The 22,113-nt window shown below is 41.4% G+C and overlaps 1 protein-coding gene across 2 annotated transcripts; it reads right to left on the bottom strand.

The window, feature by feature from the left end:
• Positions 1-1,590: 1,590 nt before the first annotated feature.
• On the bottom strand, positions 1,591-19,896 carry CCNJL (cyclin J like). Of its 2 annotated transcripts, none has more exons than XM_048492203.1 (6): positions 19,691-19,896; positions 18,934-19,043; positions 13,397-13,607; positions 10,315-10,614; positions 8,490-8,649; positions 1,591-4,247 (listed from the first exon to the last, which is right to left on the bottom strand). In XM_048492203.1, the coding sequence occupies exons 2-6, from the start codon at positions 19,009-19,011 to the stop codon at positions 3,806-3,808; spliced, it is 1,191 nt and encodes a 396-aa protein (XP_048348160.1). In that variant the 5' UTR covers positions 19,012-19,043; positions 19,691-19,896; the 3' UTR covers positions 1,591-3,805. The 2 variants fall into 2 exon arrangements, with proteins under 2 accessions (XP_048348160.1, XP_048348161.1); XM_048492204.1 differs by lacking the exon at positions 19,691-19,896 and adding an exon at positions 19,502-19,583.
• Positions 19,897-22,113: the final 2,217 nt, after the last annotated feature.

The raw sequence follows: 22,113 nt of genomic DNA, 5'->3' as shown, positions 1-22,113 counted from the left end.
ACACTGTTAGATGCGATATTTGCAACATATTGTATGAGCATCCAGATCTCTGGAAAAGTAACATCTAAACATCCTGTGACTGAGCCTTTTCAAAAAGTCAATCACTGTGTGGGGAACCAGAACTGTGCTCACAAACCTGCCTATGTCTTGCATGACTTGAGTTACTCAGATTGTATATTGTTTCTTCCCAAACTGCAAAAGAAACTCCACAGAACAAGTGAGCACAAGAGAGGCTTATTTCTAAGAAGGATCAGGTTACAATACTCTCCTATTTATCAAGTTTTTCAGACGAAAAACCAGAGTATTTTCAAATGCCGCCCTGGCCCTGTCTGTTTCAAGACAGCCATGTGGTGGGGCTGTCTTGCACTGTTGCTTAGCAACCAATCTTGAGCATGTGTTCCAGTGAATAGCTCACAGTGCACAAATCTTTTATGGCTCTTTCTCATTGACTGATGTTGCAGTCTCATTTTCATTCAATATTCTGGCTTTAACTTCCATCCTACAAAACTTGAGCTCAGAAGCTTTCCCTTTTTGCTCTCCACTGGAGATCCAGTCTGAATTTCAGACACCCACTGTTTAGACACAGCTTATTAACAGGGAGTTCCCAAAGGAACACGGTACAAAAACAGCCTGCAGAAGACAAATGTACTCCAAAGACCAAATGATGTATTCTTCCTCCCTTCTAATTTTGTGCTGTTTCTATTCTATGGACTATTTTTCTTTCTTTTTTGTATTGCACATCACAGTTCAAAACTTCAGATTCTATTCCTTGGCATTCTGAAAACACAATTATTTTAACTTCTACTACCAATAGGGAGAAAGTAGACTCTGACATTCCTGTTGCTTCTCTTTCAGAATTCATTTGATTATTTGAAAACCAAGGCATTGGTTGGAATGTTTAAGAGGCCTGTCCTCTAACCAGCAGCACTGCCATTTCTTCTACAGCACAGCAGTGATAGGGCATCTATAATTTCAGGATAAGCATTAGGAAGTAGAGGAAAGAAATTCCAACTTGCTGGAAAATATTTCATTTACTCAGCTTGTTGGTATCCAAAACAGACTGTTAACTAGCATAGCTTGGATCCAGACCAGCACTTTTGGGGTGCCTGGCCAATACCTTATCTCCCCTCTCCCTTCTGTAGCCTCCAAAATTTCTAGCAGCAACATTTGGTGGGCAATGGTGAGAAGATCATACTCCATAGGAAGGCATTCTTCTGCTCATGGAAACCCTGTGCTGGATCCAAGCTGGGAGCCAGAGTCAATGGAATAAAATCAGGCTTATCACTGAACTTTTACATTGATATTGCAAAAAATTATTTAACTCTTACTAGCAGTGGTGAGAAAGTGGAATTAGAAATATTTCATGCCATCAATGTTTTAGGTGTACTCAGACAGGCTATTTCAGCATTAGAAAAGTTCACATTGGGTTTTGTATACCTGCAAAAACTTTTCACTTTTGCAGATACATGATATGAATGTCCCTAAGGAAACTACAAGTACCTGACAAAAACATTTATATTTTGTGCGTGTGAACAGATGTGAGTAGATCCTCTTTCCCTTGGGAGAAGACAAAGAAACTCAACAAGACCATTAGCATTTTGAGCTTTTTATTGAATAACCATCTGTAAGATGGAAAGATGACTAGAACTGCAACACAAAAAGGCTCCTCAGTAGGATTTAATAAGAACATACCGGCCTTCTCAGCCAGAGCTTCCCAGGTGATATTTTATACAGTACATGGTTGTAAAATCTACTTAAACCACACAGGATTTTGTAGAAATATAGTTACGTATAAATACAAAAAAACCACAACCCCCCAACACAAACCTACTACACTATTTTTTAATTTAAAAAATCATTAAAAGATAAAAGTCCAACTCTATTGTGTTACATGTTTTGTTAGAGTGTATCATGTCTGGACTGAAACACATTTTAGGGACATGGTTGATTCTGAACACCAAGCTTCATCCAAAAAGGGAATAGTTATCCCTTGCCCTAAAAACCAACTCATCACTCCCTCTTAAAATGATTTTCTCTTTAAAAAACATATAACGTAAAGCAAAATAACCTATCACTACACTCAGGAACACTAGACAGAATAAAAATATATTGCACATAGTCTGGTCTGCAGTTCTGAGAACCTTATTCACAAACAATACTGGCTTTCAGCAACTGCAGAACAATAGCTGCATATCAAGTGAGCATTTCACATTCAGGCGTTCTAATGTTTTGTGACACAGGTTGAAGCTTAATCGCACAAAAATGGTCAAGGCCATGATCCAGTGAGGAACTATGCTCAGCGGAGGCCACAGGACGTAGGGCAGAAGTACATGTTCAGGTGGAGGGGGCGATTTGTAGGCAAATGTGACCCTTCCTATATTCATTGATTTTTCTCTGCAAATGCTGCTCTCTCCCTCAGCCGTACTCACTTCCAGTTTGGAAGTCCAGCTTGTTTCAGAAAGGGGACGAAATTAAGAACAGCCCTGAGAACAACTGGAAGGTTAGCAAATGTTAAGCAGCCCTTTCCTCACCTGAGGATTGACCTCTTTATGCCCCCCCCCCTTCCACAGCTGCCTTACAAGGAAGAGACAATGGGAGAACCTTCTGCTAATCTTGTAACTGGCAGTTCCATCCTCATGTCCATCTAATGCTTTTAGAATAGAAAGCATGGGAAAAACCAGCCTCTGGACAGACAATAGCAAAAGGTGGTCTCTCTCTGAGTTGACCAGTTAATTCAAGCTTATATCAGCAGATTTGTTATGAATGGTGGTACTTAAACTAAGCCGTGGTCAGCATTTCATTATAGCCTACAAAGGCAATGTGACACCGTCAGGTTTTGTGGATGTCTATAGAGTTAATCCAGAGTTAGTGGTTTAAGGACTGCAGTTATTACCTTAGATATTTTCACCCATGAAGCTTAAAAGGTTTTCTTCAACATACATTTCTGTCCATCTTTACTCTTACTAACTCATACTAACCATACTATGCTAAAAGGCAGCAGTTTCCTCAATACATATTATTTCCCCCTAAGATTCTTTTCAAGTAAACATTAATCCCTGACATAAATTGTAAACCACGTTCTTCAAACAAATGATACTTTGTTATGTAAGGCAAGCAGCATCCTAAATATTTAGAGGTAATTTAAGATTGCATTTTAAAGAAAAAAAATACTATAAACATGTGACCCAGTTGGGTTTCTGTCTACTAATGCCACATCTCAAGAGAAAAGGTAAGGCCAAAATGGTTGACAATTCACCATATTTTTGTTATACCATAACATCTGTGAAACATATGGTCAGAGAAAGGAAAGGAACATTCTTCATGAAAATTTCACAGATTGAAGACAATTTGAGAGGTATCTACAAAATGTTCCAGTGTTAAGAACTGCAGCCATCTTATAATAAGAAAGTTGGATGATAACCAGAAATTTCCCCATGTTTCCTTATTCAAAAGAACCATTTTAAAATTCACATCACTTCCGAATTCATAGAAGTCTCTTGAATGGAAGAACCATAAAAGGAAAATTATATTATCCATCCACCCACCACCATTTAATTAAGCCATATTGAAAAAGTTGTGAGGTATAGTGTTGCATTTTTTTCATAAGTTCTGCTATGCTAATTCCTGCAGGATAGGCACCCACATTTTGAACTTTAAAAGCAAAAACCAGCTTCACTGATAGATTGATTTAGTTCCAGTGAAGCAACTTCAGGATGGAACTCTTTTGTCATGTGGTAGGTGCAACCTGGTACACACCGCAAGCAAAACCTTGGTGGTATGTATTACTAATTCCTCTTGCTACTGTTCAGCTGTCAAAACAACCTGCTGTGTATGAATGATGCCTGCTGAAATAACTGCTGCCGTATGTCAGAGAAAGACAGTGTCTCGGCTCTGATGAAATGGCGACCTGCATAGTAATGGGCCCTTGAATGGACATGGTTTGCAGAACAGGTTGGAAGTTGGCTGGCAGGGTGGAGTAGGAAGGCAGTGAATCATCACTATTCCCTGAAGCAAGGCCACTAGGTCGCGGAGCCTGTAAAGAGTCCCGGTAAGCAGAGCACAGATCCTGTATTGGAGAGTGGAACTGTGAGAGGAGCGCTGAGTGCTGTGTCATGGGGTGATATCTTGACTGCTGAAAGAGGACTTGTGTGGGGGTCTGCAGGGCTAGGTTTTCCACAATTTGCTGCTGCTGTTGCAGGAGTGTCATTTGATCCTTACTGGCTTCTTTGATGTCCTTGTTGTGAGCTCTGTTAAGACAAAAAGCAGCAAACCCCGCACAAAAGTTAGTAACAAGAAAGTACAACCTCTTGCTAGCCACCAATGCAGTGGTTCCCAACCTTCCCCCCCACTTTTGAGTTAAAGAAACTATTTTTTAACATAAAATATGTTGTGGACAATAATGTATGAGAGCAGCTGTACTTCTAGTTTCTGTACTTCCAGCATTTGTTGACTGAGAAAATGACAAAAAGATCATAATAACAATGCTCAGTGTGTATATGGATTTGTGGACTCCTTGCTACAACTCTGTGGCACCCTGGCAGCCATAGCCCCCAGTTTGGAAACCACTGTTCTGAGGAGTTCAAGGTGGTTTACATGGTTCTCCCTTCCATTTGATTCTTATAAACAAGGCTGCCAGGGTGGCTGGATCCTACTGAGCTCCAGGGCTGAACTTGGAACTTTGGTCTTTCCAATCCTTGCCAGAACAAGTAAATCTCACAGGCTATGAAATAAAAGAAAACCGAGGTTACCTCAGTGTTAATTGACTCTGCATACCTATTTCTGGAGTGGGGCTTTCTTGCCAGCACTCCTGTTCTTGCTAGTTCTACCACATTTTAGTGCACTGTTTCTCAAAGTCACACTGAGCTCGACAGAATTTACACCAAAAGTTTCTGAAAAGGATTACTACAACTAAAAGTCAATGCCAGTCTCTTCCCCAAGGACATCAATGAGGGTCTGGTACCAGAGCTGGGGTCAGGACCACCTGATCTTTTCACATGGACCACCAATTCAACCAAGAAAAACAACAGTGGGCATGAATGCAGGAAGGGTAAATATTGCACGGCTCTTCCTACCATGGCTGCAACTTTTTCAACATTTGTGAAAATAAATTACTTCTAATTTAAACATTTGTATATTTTCCCATCATTTTATCGTAAAATAATGGTTATGAGCCAAGTAATACATGTTATATTTAAGGTGCAGAACCATTCTCCATATATCCCACCCAAAGCAGCTATTTACTAGAGATGCAAATCCCATTCTGACTCACATCATCCTTTAGTGTGAAAGTACAAGTACAAGTCACTCCCATTATGAACTTGAAAGCAAAATAAATACACAGGGGCCGTTTCATGGTTCCACTGAAGCTATGATTTAGACCCAGTCAGGCTAATAAAGAATATTCAACATACATGAAACAACCAATGCAGGTAATATTTGTAATGTACTGTTGGGAGCAGTCCTGGATTAACGATTAAGCATAATAAGCATGTGTTTAGGAAACCAAGGGGAAAGGGGGCACCACCACCACAAGAAAAGTTAATTCAACTTCAGGTGCACTAGGATCCCACAATAAAGGCTTCTGTCACATACATGTATATCTTACTTACAGACAGAAATGCAGCCAATACCCCTAACTAAAATGCATAAAGATCAACATGTCTCTATCCTATCTTAGTGTCACAACCTAGGGAATGTGAATTCTGGCAGCTAAAGTTACTGACTATAAGCATGTGCACTGATATCATAGCATATCAAAATCCCAACAGAATATCAATGCAACAAGACAGACTCGATGCCTTGTCTGCTTGGCATAGAGGTAGATTTGTTATGCCTGATCAATTTTGACATAAGAGACTTTGCAAAAAAGTAGAAAAAAACTTTAAAGTATAAATAAGTAGACAAGAATTATCTTATCATCCATAAATGTTAAAATGTGATGTATCTTTAAGGTTTTAGAAAACAATTAAATAAGAGGTGGTTTGTTTATGTACACAATAATGGTGGATATCTGTATATTTGTGGCCTGCCTACCTGTGCCCTGTCAGCTAAATCAGCACATTGTAGGCTACATTTTTTATTTTGCAAGGTTCGGAAAAATGTTCCAACTTAAAACATTTGAAATGATAAGTTTTAACATTTTTTTGCATTGGTCCTTTATGGCAATTTAAAATACAGATGATTGAAAAATTGCATTTTTCTACAGCCAGCCCTAGTTATAAGAAAATAAATTGCTTTTTGCTATAAAATGTTAAATACATGAAATAAAAAACAGACTGTATTGTGAATATAATGTGTGAAATCTGGTCAGACTGGACTACAAGTAAAGTGAATTGCAAAGTGGATGGGTCGGGGCACCAAGGTTGGACTGTGCTTATGGCATCAGTAAGACTTAATCCAGCCCTGGTTGGGAGGAACCAAACAATCATGACTTTTTCCCTTAATACTATACGACTAAACCAGGACAAACAGATGGCCTCAAAAGGAACTCAGGGAGAAAATAGGCTGTACTTCCAGTGCTACTTGTGTGACGGATGGGCAAAGATCCTGCCACTTTTTGTCAGTCACCAATCTCCTGAATGTCTGTTTGTTGTGTTGGCAGAGCAGATAACAGCCAACCTGGGTCTATGGATGGCCAAAAAAGCCGGGTGGGGTGGGGTGGGGTGGGGTGGGGAGGGAGGGAGGGAGGGAGGGAGAGAGAGAGAGAGAGAGAGAGAGAGAGAGAGAAACCTGTTTGTTATAACTTAATGAGCCCAGTAAAAAGATGTGTGTTACCTGTAGACAGTTTTAATATCTTTTTACTGAACAATCGTATTTTCCCTAACCCTAGCAATGAATAAAAGTTAGGTTTTTAAAAATCCTAGTTCCCTGATGTCTCATATGAAATAACTTCATGTGGAGGGCCACTTGGGTTCAGTTTGGCAGGAGAAAGTAAAGGTAGAGAACACTACACAGCTTGCTACCAATGTGTGAATGGCATTTAAAATCCTGACTTGTATAACTTGATACTGAAAAGGCTAATATTACATTGATTCTCTTGTTCACACCCACCATCTAGGTCCACACTGCCAGCTTTTTTTTCCACATTATCTTGCAACTACTTTTTGGAGAAACTCAGCGCTGGAAAACTCCTCTAATTCCACTTTCTTGAAAATCTATGCCTAACTGATACAATACAACCACATGGGGTAGGCATGGTACTTCGTCACTTGTACCAGGCTACGTATCTTTACAAACTGCTTTTCTGCAGGCTTCAAGGAACAGCTTCCATCTTGCTGCTGCTTCCCAGCCTTTGAAATGGACAGAGAAGCTTGAATAAAACCCAACTTCTGTATCCATATTTGCATTTTATAACCTAACCATACTGTATTTTAGTAGCTGATCATATTGTATCTGTATTTATTCGATGTTTGTAGTTTACTTCTTCCTCAGTTGTCCAAGTTACCTTTCTCTCTTTTGAATTAGCATAATAAATTACTTACATTAATAACAGATATCCTTAATCGACCTTTTATGCCTGAGGTACATTTTACCAACTCAACTAAACTTTGGCTTAGATCCACATGTGCTGTTCTATCAGTGCAGGAACAGTTCCTTTGATAGAACGGCTTTTCCATCTGCAGAGGAAGAAGGCAGGGAGATTTTTTTGGCTGATTTTTCTCTCTTTTTCTAGACTCCCAATTTGCTTTCTACATTGCTCTTTCTGATGCACTGATACACAGGAACACATTTTTGTGGTGGAACAGAAGACTGCAGAGAGAAAGAAGGTGGGGGAATTGCTCTCCTGTAACAGTACTTTCCTTATGATTAATCCCCTTCCCCATGGGTTGGATCCTATGAACCATAAGCAGAGCAGATATTTTCTTCTCTTCTTCTGGCAGCTGTCTAACTGCTGAAAAGCCAACACTGGAGGACAAAGCACCCTTCTGGCAAAAAGCTATGAAACATGGCACGCTGCAGTGAAGAGGAGGAAATTAAAAAAAAACTGATTCTCTTCTTTCTTGGCCAAATGGACACCTTGCTCTGTCAAGGCACCACCTCCAACAAAAGGAGAGAGGTGATGCCATTCCACCAGGTTCCTCATCCTTATTACACCTCTCAAGAGCCTTGTGACATTTGGGGCACAAGTTTTCCCTCAGTGCCTGAACTGGCTGTTAGAGGAATGCTGAGGAAAGGGGAAGGCAGAGAAAAGATCCCCTTTCATGTGCTTTATACTCGAGGTTTTTAGGGATCACCTTAATGCATGCAATACATTTTCTGTGTATTGATTTGATATATTTATTATGGTTTACAGTACACATACTGGCTCCACAACTCATTAAAAAAACGTTTGGGATAGTGGTATTTCATAGCCTATTCCAGTTTGGGCAGGGTGGAAAGAAGAGGGGGAAGAATTGTTGGCAGGTAAACACCATTTTCATTATAATGCAAGGTATAACCATTATAAGGCAAAATATAAGCAGGGTGTTCTATCTTTGTTCAAAACTTACATGAGCATCATTTCTATGCATGTAGAAAGATGCTCCCAGGAATAACATGTCAGCATCTCGAGCTGTGTGGTCCAAGAGGGAGATATCTCAAGGCAGGCACGAGAGGCACCCACACAAGCAGCAGCGACCACAGAAGGCCGGAAGGAAAGGAAAATGTGATCTGGAAGGCACAAAAGGCAAAATTAGCACCTAAAACAAGCAACCTTGATCAACTTAGCCCTGTAGACTTGAGTGCTGATGATGAGAATATTTTGTGCTGAATAGTGGAAACAAACTACATAAAACGTGCAACTATTCTAACAATAAACAAAGATATCAGAATGAATTTATGGAAAACTAGCTCAAGGCCAATATTGCTGCTTATAGACAATATTGTTGAGTCTACTGCACTACTGTAAAAAGCAGACTTCATGGAAATCCATTGAGGTTTGGAGGGGTGTTCTTAATTAGGCATTTAATACACACTGCCATCAAATCCCAGTTAATAAACTGTGTGTTAATGTAATTCTAAGCACATTTACTAAGGATGTAAATCCCATTGAAATCAGTGTAATTTATTTCCAAATAATTACGCCCCAAGTCATGATGTGTTATCCAGTATTAAGAATCTTTCTGATGGAAAAACTAACGTCTTGGTTTTTTGGCTCCTGCTCAATTCTGACAGCAGGTGAACTTTAGCAATTTTCAATGTTTTTCCTTTCTAAAGACACAGCAGGAGCCTCAGGCCATGGAATCTAGGGCCATTGCTGCATGGACCAAAAACAGCGCCCTAGGGGCGATAAAATCACCGTCCCTGGGGCACTGTTAGAACAGCACAGCAGCGTCGTGCTCTCCCTCAAAAAATGGTGGGAAAATGCTCCTTTCCTAACTTGCTCAATAAGCGAGTTATTTGGAAAGTGGCATCTTCCTGCAGGTGCAGTGCGAAAGGCACCGGCCTGAGGGTGCCGCTTTTAGGTGCTGCCTGTTTGTGTTGTCTGCTTACCTTTTTTCCCACCAAGGCTCACGAGGGAGAAGGGACACGCCTACGCTGCCCTCTGACTCCCAGGGGTCAGAGGGTAGCGTGGGAGTGTCCCCCACTCCCTCCCGAGCCTGGGAGGGAAGAAAAGGTAAGCAAACAACACAGACCAGAGGTGGCTCCATGAGGAACCGTCTCTGTGGCCGGCAGCAGCTTCAGTGGCGCCTGCACAGTCCCGTGCGAACAGTCCCATGGCTCCACCAGCATGAATTATGCTGGTGGCCAGCCACTTCTGCCGCCAGTGCAGAAACTGTCTAGAAACGCTGACGGCTTAATATTGCATGCCCTTGCTTTTTTCAGCTTGCAGAGAGAGAAAAATCTTGAACTCAACCACAAGCAATTGCAATCAGTCCACATTATGGCTTCTTGCACTAGGTGTTGCTCGAACCCTTTCAAATCTGTCATCACAACCTAAAATGCCACAGGAGAAAATGACAACATGACAGATTTTCAGGTTGTGGCACTCAGCCCTGATTTCTGTGTTCAGCCCTATCTATCGAAGACCTAAATGAGATTACATTCTGGAGCATGACAGACAATCTGACCTATTAGATGCAAACCATCAAAAAGCATGATTTCACCAATCATGTCTTAAATCGACATTTATCAGAGGTGTTCATTTTTGCTTGAAGCCAGTAGCAAAATCACACACTTTGAACCAGGGAAAGGTGGGTCCTTGATGCAAAACATTCCTAGCTTCAAATTATGACCATTGGGAACAGAAGCTTCCACCTCTTTTTTCCATCAACACCACAGCAAATCAGACTTGGAATGATACAGCCTCTCCACAGCACTGAGCTGAGAAATTACCTTGCAGTGAGACTTTCAGGAAATAGTGAGCGTATTTCTCCATGAAAGCTCTGATTTTGGTTATGGATGTGATAGGCCAGCCATTGTGTAGGTCAGTCTCGCTAACAGAGGCCAAGAGGTAGTAGTCAATGTAGTGTGCTGGTGTTGGCAGACAAAGGTTCCAGTTGAAGCTTTCTAAGAGCAGCAGTTCCATCTTCAGCAGGTCTTTTTTCGTCAGCGCCAAGTTGAGGTGGCACATGTAAGCAAAGCTGTTCAGCTGCTCTAGCTTTGGCACTTTATCCTCCTTCTCTTCAAATTTGCCTGTTGAGAGGAAACAATTTTTTGGGAATGGAATGATCATCTCTCTGCTTTTCTGTATACTTTACACATATAAAATTATCAGTCATGTCTCTCACAGGAAGGGAAACAGAGAAAGCGTTTAAGCCAGAATTTGCCAAGACAAGCAAATCTTCGCTGATCACTGCGGGCTGGATCCCTAGCTTCAGGAAGTAACCACAGTTAACTTAAGCCACAGTTTTGCATTAAATTTGAACCAACTCAGTGTCTTTTTACAGTTGTTTGTTCCTGGCTTAAGTCCGAACAGAAACAGACTACACTCAAGCTACAAGGGCTGGCAGGAGTCACTGTTCAATTTCCATAGTATTTCAGCTGAGATTTAACTTCTGAAGTAAGAATTGGAAAGCCACGTTGTACCTTTTAAAGTTGAAGAAAAAGCAATCCTATTTATTTGGTTACAGTTGAAATTCAGCTCTTTCTCTTTGGGTTACCTTGCAAAGTGTGCAACTTTGCATATCAAGTTTGATTTTTTTCCCCCTCTGTATAGTTGATTAGATTTTATTCATGTCTACTTTTTGGGTGAATTACATATGCAAATATACTTTGTGATATTTAAATGCATTGGTTATTTATACAGTCCTCTTTTATAATTTGTTTTGGAAACACCTCCCCATCCACATTCCTTCTGGATTCGACTATAAACTGATACCTGCCATTTTTGACTCCGCCTCAACAAGCTTTTTTCTATTTACTATCAACACTTTTCAGACTTGCCAGATTTAAATTATTATGTGCAACATCTTTTTGTGAGGCAGAAAACAAAGGACCAATAACGAACTAAGGAAAGCTACAAGACACCACAAGCTGAACAGCTTCTTTTGCTTTTGTTGTTTTATGAGGGGTGCTCCTTTCTCCCCTTTCTAGATTGCTCCTTGGAATTCAGCTGTGCCAGAAACCATTATGGCTGCCCTCATCAAGGACTTGCCTAACAAGTCCCCCCAAAGCATCTATTTACTACCATGACAGCTCCCCAGGGGGAAATAATACTGAGCCTTAACAACCAGACAGCTTCTATGTCCTTGAAGGTTTGAGGTAGGAAAACATCAATTGCCTAGGATAATCAGTACAAAGATTAGATACCATACAGGATATACAAGATGTGTTGAGGGCCACCAGCTGAGATGGCTTAAACAAGCACTCGTCAAGTTCATGGAGGAGACTTGATCTGTCAACAGCTATTTCCTGTGATGGCTATATGGGACTTCCAAGCTCAGAGACCATCTCTCTCAGATTGCCAGTTGCTTGGAGGGAGGGAGGGAGGGAGGGAGGGGAACACAACAGTAATGGTGGAAGGTTTCTTCATGCCCTGCTTGTGAATCTGATTAGCGACTGTGAGAAACAGGATGCCATACAGCAGAACTCTGACACAGTAGGTCCTATTTGAGTAGACTGGCCAAGTGAATTCAACTTGGACTGTTTTCTGAATTATGGTTAAAATTTTAACCTGACCTTGAAAAGCTCTGTTGGGTTTTATTCAATATTACCTATAAGAATTTCCTCCTTCATGAGAAGCTGTTTGTGTTGGGATATAAGTGCTTTACAGGCACCCAGTTTTTTCACTACGTGTATTATCGTGTGAATCTGGCAAGGCAATCCTGTGGGCACAGCCATTGGTGACTTACTTAGACAAGTACACAGAAAAGGCCACAACCCAGGAATTCATGCAGCTTTGGGATTCAAAGACACATATCATCATATTATGTGTGAAGTCCTGCCAACCTGCAGTCAACCCCAGCAAGGGGGCTTCAAGGCAAGTGAGAAATCCACTGCCTTCCTCTGCAGTCTTTCCTGTGACCTCCCTTCCAAGTACCCACCCTGCTTAGCTTCAGAGCTTGGGCTATAGCAGTGATGGCGAACCTTTTCGAGACCGAGTGCCCAAACTGCAACCCAAAACCCACTTATTTATTGCAAAGTGCCAACATAGCAATTTAACCTGAATATTGAGGTTTTAGTTTAGAAAAAAACGGTTGGCTCTGCACATGTTACTCGGGAGTAAACTTGGTGAAGCAACCATACAATGCTTCGAACGGGTGAATCATGACCCTAGGAGGGTTTACTTAGAAGCAAGCCCCATTGCCAGCAATCGAGTTTACTCTCAGGTAAAGGATCATGCCCAGGCCAGCCTAGATGTGTGTGTGTGGTGGGTGATTTTCCAACCCCCCCGCCCCCCCCGCACGATGAACTTTGTGCGTGCCCACAGAGAGGGCTCTGAGTGCCACCTCTGGCACCCGTGCCATAGGTTCGCCACCACTGGGCTATACCATGCTACCTTCCATCAGAACAAAACATCACATAACAGGAGCCTTTAGGTGCCCTTTATGTGTTTCAGGGCAATGAAGGATGTACTTTTCAGACTGTTGACAATCTTACGAGTTCATTTCTCCTAACACTGAACAGTACATTAACTGGTCCTACCAACATGCCTGTAGACTTTTAACCATTACAATGACACTGTGAGGTGAATTAATGGAACAGCACCTCCCATGGTGCTGGCTAGTATAACACTGATAGGGCACCTCTTATAAAACTGAAATGCTCTCTAGGTGCATTTCTGGGCATGTCATTTCTCTAAAACACAGTGTGATAAGGAATTCTTGTGGATAGGCTCTCCGCATTTTTACCAAAAGGAACTTTTTAAAAAAGCACATCATATGCAAAGCTTGTTTTCTCAGCACACTCCATAGGCAAGAGCTATATTATTTGCCACGAAAAGTTCAATCACACTGCAGCATCAACAGATACGTACTTGCAAGAAGAAGACAAGCGACTGAGATGACGCATAGTTGTTTGACGGCAACATCATAGCGGTCCATAAAGAGGTCCAGCAAGTAGACTGCGAGGTGCCGGGCTGTGGGGCAGAGTTGGCAGCGGCTGCTGAGGATAGTCAAGAGGTCAGCCAAATAGCGCCGCATCCCCATTTGTGAAGAATGAGCCTTGTACACAGGGAGTTTCAGCTCCTACAGCAACACAAAGAAGGTGGGAAGGGGGAGGAGGGGTATTAAAATGAATATTTATTTATAAGTCAGAACACCAGTTCAGCATCTGCCACCTGTTTCGATGCAACTAAAGCAATAGCAACTAAAGCAATAAAAACTTAGAAGCTCTCTTTATGAATAAACATCCAGCATCTTTTGAAAGACAATTCACTTTGCTTCGCTCGTTCATAGCCGTTTGAGGGTCACCCACTTAGTGATGGGGCCACAAATGCCAAAGAGATTCAGTCCACCAAAAACTAGTGGATTCTACATTAAGACAATATTATCATGGCATAGATTAATACCCAACATCAGTTATGGGAATAATTTTAGAAGAGATGTTGACAGGATTATGTACCAATTGTCCATCATATGCTTTGGAGAATCTCTCTCACAAGATATACACACTTTTAATTATTTTATACCACTAGCTATCTTGAGTTTTGAGATTAAGAGAAAAGCAGAATTAAAAATAAAATATGCCAAAACAGTCTTTGCAAAAACAGCTCATTCACGTAAAGTAACTACAAGCATAAAACTATTTTAAAAACTAGACAGGCAGGAAAAATGAACCCCCTTTTACAGGCTTGCTTGTGGTGTGGTGTGGAGTGGAGGGAGAGAATTCAACTTTTTCTGTTAACCTGATACCTACCTTTAAGGTTAAGAGTTAAGAACCTATCTTCCATTTTGTTTTTTAATAATCAAATTACACAAGGTCTTTATGAGGCTTGGTGATTATATCAGAATTAAAATTAAAACAGCCTCATTTCAACACTTAATCCATAGACTATAATTTTCAGATTCACATGCAATTATTTTTAATACACACGTTTGTGAAAAGATACTAAATTTTCATCTAATCTCTGATTTGTATTGAAACAAACAAGGAGATTCCAGAACAAAGATCAAGGGACACTATTTGGATGGTCAAGAATTTTGGTAAAGTCAATGTAAAACAATTGCAATACGTTTTGATGAGTTAAGGCTTTGAAAGTTATTAGAGTGCTTAAAATGACATTGTTGTGTAGTCATTAAACCTAAGGAGAGCATCTTTGTAGGTTCAAACCCCTGCAAGATAAGAACCTTAAAATAAGGGATTCAATGTAAGTGCTTATGTAATGGTCAAGATTACCCATTTCCTCAGGTAAACACAGTTACCGATCTATCTAGGCACCAGAGTCAAATAAACAGGTCAATTACATGGCACCACCCAGTCTTCTGTTTGACCTCTGCAGAAACTATATGGAAGTGTTTAAAAGTCCAGCAATCCAGTCAGGAACAGGAACTTCACAACATTTGCACAGTTGTAATAGAAAAACTGGATTTGAAAAAAAATATTGTTTTATGGAAATCCAAGCCCAAGGGAAACCCCCATGCATTACTTTCTGTTAGGACTAACCAAATTGGCAAAACACAGTGTACAAATACCCGAGTCCACCAAAAGTCTTCATCAGTCTGGATGCTACAAAGATCTACTTGAGGTCTGAAATAGTGTGCATTGGGGAATGCTTGTAATTTTCGTTGTGCGTGCACAATGACAATAAATGCTTATTATTATTATTGATATAGTGCGCTGTGACGAATGAAAACTTATGCTAGAATATGTGCCCATGGAACCCCCATGCATTACTTTCCGTTAATTCCACAGATAAAGTCTATCTGAAGAACATTTTGGTTTTTGGCCAGGAATACAGGAACATTCAAAATTTTAAATCAGAAAATAGATACACTACAGGAACTCAATCCCTCTCCAAAGTTTTATTCCAATGCAAAGCATTGCAAAAGTCACAAAGTAGGTAATGTCTCATCACATTCTAACTACAGTATATACCTAACGCCAAGTAAGAATAAAGTTGAAAATGCCTCCTGTAAAAAAAAGGCTCTGTCCACAAATCCATTTCAAAGCTGTGAAATGTGTATGCCTGATAGAAGAAAACGTGGAAAGTAACAGATATGGCAAGATTCATGAAAGAGGCCCCCACATCTGATCTTATGTGAATCTGAAATTGGTTTATTGGATACACAAAAGGTGGAAGGTACAAGAGTAGATTTAAAATCTAATGCAAATGAGCACAACATTCTACCAACTGCACAGGAAGTAGAAATTCTATTTGTCTAAAGAGCTTGCACCAGTCCCCACTCACAGGCCTGCTACAGTTTAATGGGCACATTTGTTTTGCCTGCTTGCAGATGTCTCCCCTCACCAATCCACCTGGCTGGAAAGACCACCAGACTACGGGGGGGGGGGGGAGAGGGAGAGAGAGAGAGAGAGAGAGAGAGGAGGATTAAGTTACAATGTTAATGTTAACAATCCCTACCTAATTCAAGTGTTCTGAAACTCAACCCAGCTGCTACTTGCCATATCAGACATGAACAAAGGACAAAACACAAGCAGATCATACGGGATAAGAAACAAAGTACCACCCTCAAAGAAGCCAGACATAGTCAGAAACAATGAAGGGGCAATGAAGAAAGAATGTCTAGCTAGACAAAATATAGCCTGCATTTCCAATGCTGTTAAAGTTCCTTGCCCAGGATGAAACTTTTACAATGAGACAACAGAATGTTAAGCATCTGTTTCCCCCAAGCTTTAGACTCAATTTAGGATCACGTGTGTTATTTTCCAGTATATTTATGTACTATTCACGCGAAAAACAAATTCAGACTATCAACACAACACCAAAGCATATTTTTGACTGAGTGATCATGATCTGAAGTATTTACCTAATATTGAAAAATAGTGACATTGGGAACCCACATTCATGGGGCTGAAGAAACTAAATGGAAAGGGCACAAGGGAAAGACTTGCATCCACCGCCACATTTCACTGCTAATTAGGACAATGGGTACATCAGATCATAATAAGATTTACTTGGGAGCAAAAATAGCCATCATCTTGATGCTCAGGATCTAACTACATGCAACATTGAAGCTCTGTGCCTGGATCACCAAAGCTTAATTTATGGCGTCAAAAAAAAAATTCCAGACTGGAGCAGGGATGGTGAGAGATGGATTAAGACTGCTGTGCTCAGGAGGGAGGGGGGGGGGGAGAAACGCTTCCTTCTGCACAGTTTCCTCAACTGAAAATGTCCCTCTTGCTTTAAGTCACAGAAAGGTGAGGGTGTGGTTAGACAATGTTGGTGAAATCTGATCTGTCATAAATTCACTCTTTTCTAGCACTATAACCCAGATCAACTTTTTCCTTTTCTAGCACTATAACCCAGATCAACTTTTTCCTTTTAGGTATCTGCATCTTAATCACATACCTCTCTATAATTACAGAACCACTATAACATTATGGCACCCCCTTTCAAACGATGCACAGCAACCTGAGCTTACTCTGCAGAGGCTAAACATATTCTCATTGTCATTGTTAACACAATGAACAATGGAAAAACAAAACTCAAAGGAAGATATAAAAGGGGCGGATAATATATGGCTTGTGGCCATATGCTATTCCCATGCACATCTGTGGAGAAGGATTTTTTAAAAAAAGAGATACATAAACCAACTTTTATTTTAAACCGAAGTAGATACTTTTAAAACATGACAAAAATATAACTTGCTGAAGAAAGAAAATGCAACACGCTGCCAAAATATGACCTCTCCAAACACATGTTATGACTTTGAAGGGGCCAGCTGGAGTTAGCCAGACAAGCTCTCTACTCAGCTATGAGAGCAGAACTTGCCATGCTTTCCAAAGTTCCTACATCACACACAGCATGCAGATTCCTGGCTCACACAGAACAACCTGCAGCTGGAATGTAAGGTTGAGACAGGACTGCCGGCAGCTCCATTTTACTCAGAACTCTGCTTCACAACACAAACTGCAGCGATGGACAGCTATGAACTTCACCCAGGCTGCTTCATGCATTATGTGGAAGGCAAGTCCCCAGCAAATGCAGGAACATGCAACAGGCAAGCACATGCTTTAAAAACCTATGCCCTTAATCAGGTCTAGTGTATGATTATGTGCTTTTAGACAACATTTGTGAGCACATTCCTTCCCCACATTGCAGAGGTTTAAAACTTAGTTACAACAATGGGAACCAGCCTTTTCTTTAGCATATGAATCAGTCCAGACATAAGTCGTGAGGCTGATCAGCATCCTTCCCACAGGTGGGGCTGGGAACTCATCTGTGCAAGGCTGGTTTTCAAAAACATAAGTGTTAAAACACACAGCTAACAGAAGCACACAGAAGGTCTTGAGTCCAAGACAAAATCAAGGTGCCCTCCACCTTCATTCTTCAATTCTCCATAAGCTAGAAGACAAGGCACCCCAAACAGGATGCAGTAGCAAGCATCTCCCACTGAGCAACAAACAGATGCTAGTCTTGTCTCAGCACAGAGTGCTCACAGAACAAAAGGAAAACAGAATGGCAGCTTGGCACACTGAAGGCAAGGTACCAAACAGCTCAGGCAGGTCAGAACACAGTGGCAACCCTCTAAGATCAAACAGAGGATTGGACTGCTAATGATGTCCCTGAGCAGTCAATCCACAACTATTCCTAATTGTGGTTTCCATCCTCAGTCCCATCCCAAGTTCACACATTATGGCAACAGCAGGTGTGATGCAACAACTGCTATTTCAGTGCTCAGTGTGAACTTTAATGATATCCCACCCCCCCACTTGACTACATTTCTAAGCAGATGCACTTTATTTGGCAGAAAAACCCACACATGACCATGAAGGAAAGGTGGAAGGGGAGGAGACATGATGAAGAACTATATAAATATTTCCCCTATTAATTCCCCATTCTGTAAAGCCTTTACCACTTGAGTTCTAGCTTCTATAGAACCCAAGCATGATTTCCTATCAAGACTTTGACCAGATCATCTAGATTCTAGCCTTACTGGAGCTAAGCAAGCATGGAGCATCAAGCAGATGCAGGCCACACCTGGGGATCTTTCCAGCATGGTCAATGTGAAGGAACTGCTTACAGGACTTTTCAAAGGAATACAGCCAAAAAATTACAGCCCAATGCTGAGCATACATTTACTTGCCAAGTAAATGCCCATTGACTGGGGCATTCATTCTGTGCCTGCTAATTTCCCTAGGGAACCACAAGCAACTGTATTAACACACTATTATTTATTTTTGATATTTCTATTTTTTAATCCAGTGTATATCAAAGAAAATAACATTTGAATGATGGACTATTTAATTTCATGCCCAGTGTCAATTACATATGGCTTTCTTGTACAGAAGGAGTAGTCATTCTTCTTTAAGCAGCTCATCACCATTACAAGAAACACTGATCAAAGCAGGCACCAGTGAGGGGAGAAAAGACAGCTAACTTAATCAAACCTTCAGTCTCAGAGTTCGATGAATCTCTGTTGCAAGGTCTCCTTTCCACCATGGCTCCTCCATTTTGATACTTCCCATCCAAATACTAGTTCCTGAGGGAAAGGCAACACCTGGAGCAGGAAACAAATGAAGAAAATGAACTTAATCTATTTTTTCAAACGACTCACAACTTCACAAAACCTAACTTGCCCCGCGATAGGTATCTTTCAGACTTGGTGTTCCCTCAAAAGTTTGGTTTTTTTTGGAGATACAGAGAAACAGACATAATATCAGTTGCATAAATCTTCTTGGAAGGACCAAAAGCAGAGGAGTGAACTCCCGCAAAGTTCTTCCAGTAGTACAAAGGGTTACTACAACGCCATTACCACAATCTGTAAAAGAATTGCTACAAAATTTAATGTTTTATTATGTTATCTGCAGTATTACAGCCCGCACCCACATCCCGCAATAGCCATTCAAGCCAGAGCTATTCCTGGCGTCTCTCCGATTTTTACTAATCCCCCCCCCCTTTTTTTTTTTCTTCAAGAGAATACTTTTGTGGGTCTCAGCAATGCCGGCACTGGACTACCTCCTCGGCCACGAATCTGAATCCTAAAACAAGCGATGCAGAACGCAGCAAATTTAAAACTGCCTTTCCCACTGTCAATTCGCGCCCGTATCCTTCGGAAGGAGGCGCTTCCAAGTTGCCCTAAACTTTAAAAGACTTCAGCAAGTACAAATTTTTATACACCACGCGAACATCTCGCGCGACGGTCACCTTTGCCGGTGACTCCTGGACGGTGACCTTCAGCCTTTGTCTTATCAGGAATTCTTCGGTTCCTGCTGGAAAAACCCTCCCGCCCGAAAGACAAAATAAAATCAACCCCCCAGCCTCTGGTCGAAGAGGCTGGAGGGAAGGGCGGAAGCCGGACACATGCCCCTAGGGTGTGCCGTGCCGGGCGAAAAGCGGGTCAGCCCACCGCCTCCCCCCCGCCCCCCACCAAAATCTCTGTTGCAAATGTAATGGTGTGCGCGCTCATTCACTCAGGAGATTACACGTTGACGAGTATCATGGGCACGCGCAGAACTCCAACCCCTGTGAAGCTGCCCGGGTGTTGTAGTTCTTTTCCCCTCGCGCAGTTTCTACCTGGCAGCCTCATTCATTCGCCCATCTCTGGTGTGGTTGATGCATTGATCAAGCCTGATGCACAGTTTGCCTTCTTGCCGCTTTAACAGCCCTGCAGTCCTAGCGCCAGGGTGTCACTCACTGTCTAGGACACCCAGATTCTTCATTGTGCACCCCTTAAGAGGCAGCAGGCCCAGAGGAGGGGACAATTATGAGAGGAGCACAGTCACCAGCAATGATAGTGAACCTGAATTGTTCCTTAGAAAAGTTGTATGCTGCTTCCAGGCAACTCACAACAACAAGCACGAATACTAAGCTGGTACATTACAACTTCCTAGGCCTCTGGGTGAGGCTCGAATTGTAATGAAAGGCCAACAACGAGCTAAAGAACTGGCAGCTCTGAAATCAACCATAATAACAACAACAACAAACACTAGGGCAGCCCTTGAAACATCTTCAAATTGACAAAATTAGCATCTGTCAGGTTCAGGTGGCAGCCCTGCTGGGATCTGCACAAATTCTACGCTCATACATTACAACTTCCGAGGAGCAGCAGTGAGGTAGGAGGTTAAGAGCTCGTTTATCTAATCTGGAGGAACTGGGTTTGATTCCCAGCTCTGCTGCCTGAGGCTTATCTGAGGAATTCAGATTAGCCTGTACACTCTCACGCACGTCAGCTGGGTGATCTTGGGCTAATCACAGCTTCTGGGAGCTCTCTCAGCCCCACCTACCTCACAGGGTGTTTGTTGTGAGGGGGGAAGGGCAAGGAGATTGTAAGACCCTTTGAGTCTTCTGCAGGAGAGAAAGGGGGGATATAAGTCCAAACTCTTCTTCTTCTCTGGGTGAGGCGCTAATTGTAATGAAAGGCCAACAACCAGCTAAAGAACTGGCAGCTGTGAAATCAACCAAAATAGCAGCAATAAACAACAAATAACAATAAACACTAACAATACCACCATTCATAATGTAAACTTGGCAGAATGACAGTGTCATCTGTGTCCCTTATTTTTCTCCCCACTTACAAGGGTATGGCTGTATGGGAATTTTCGAGGCTTTTCAACCTCCAAATGTGGCCTGGAGATCTCCCGGATTTATAACTGCTCCAGACAACAGAGATCAGGTCCTCTGGAGAAAATAATCATTTTAAAGGGCTCTCCTCCCCTCTCCAAACCCTGCCCTCTCTAAGCTTCACTCTCAAATCTCCTGCAATTTCTCACCCTGCAGTTGACAGCCCTCGAATTTTCCTACACTGCTACTATTGCAACCAGGTTTTTTGTGGCTGCTGTCAAGTCATAACTGACTAAAGGAAACTTCATAGGGTTTTCAAGGGAAGAGATGTTCAGAAGCAAATAGATCACACTTCCTGCATTTGTTTTATACCAAACTGGAAGTAAAAAAAGTCAGTACTAATAAACCCCCACAAGGTTCTATGAGGCCAAACAAACAATTCTGTTTGTAGTGTACTGTGAATTATTCCTTACAGCAGGGCCTTACCATTGATTTTTTTAATTCATCCAAATTTCCCACAATATACAGCCTTTATTATATTTACTAAATCCATAAACAAATACAACAAATGTTGTCATTGTTTACAATCAGATATAAATAGGAAACTAACAATGCAGAACTATTTTGGATAAATGTGGCTTGTCCTTGGGACTGGATCGCAGAATGATCCGATCTGATCCCAATGAAGCCCAAATATATGTGCCCTAAAACACAATCCCAATAAAGCACACACATAACATGTTCCACATCCAATCAGATATTTTACCATGAAAAAATACAAAGCAAAACACAAGCTTAATTACTGTTAGCTATATTTTGTGAAATTATGTATCTCACTTTCTTTTGCACCTTGTAGAGACTTTTTATGACAACTTGTCAGTTCTGTTCCACCTTTGCTACTTCACTGGTTTTAGTTGTAACCAGAGCAAACTTGTGTTGTAACAGCTTAACTGTCATGGTTTTCTAAAAAGAATCCTGAGATTTGGAGATTGATAAGAATGGTGGTTTAACACAGCTGTTCTCAAACGTTTGCAGTTCAAGGGCATTCGTTCTGATTTAAACTCATT

This window comes from Sphaerodactylus townsendi, linkage group LG03 (genome assembly GCF_021028975.2).
Source record: "Sphaerodactylus townsendi isolate TG3544 linkage group LG03, MPM_Stown_v2.3, whole genome shotgun sequence".
NCBI lineage: Eukaryota > Metazoa > Chordata > Lepidosauria > Squamata > Sphaerodactylidae > Sphaerodactylus > Sphaerodactylus townsendi.
Note: the sequence above shows the minus strand (reverse complement) of the source record. Positions and strands in the feature narration are given on the sequence as shown.

Coding starts and splice junctions, on each gene's coding strand:
- CCNJL (XM_048492203.1), bottom strand. CDS start 19,011: ATGGGAAGTATCAAAATGGAGGAGCCATGGTGGAAAGGAGACCTTGCA. Junction 10,615..13,396: donor CGCTTGTCTTCTTCTTGCAA/GTACGTATCTGT, acceptor TCCTCTCAACAG/GCAAATTTGAAGAGAAGGAG. Junction 8,650..10,314: donor CCTGAAAGTCTCACTGCAAG/GTAATTTCTCAG, acceptor TGTGCCTTCCAG/ATCACATTTTCCTTTCCTTC.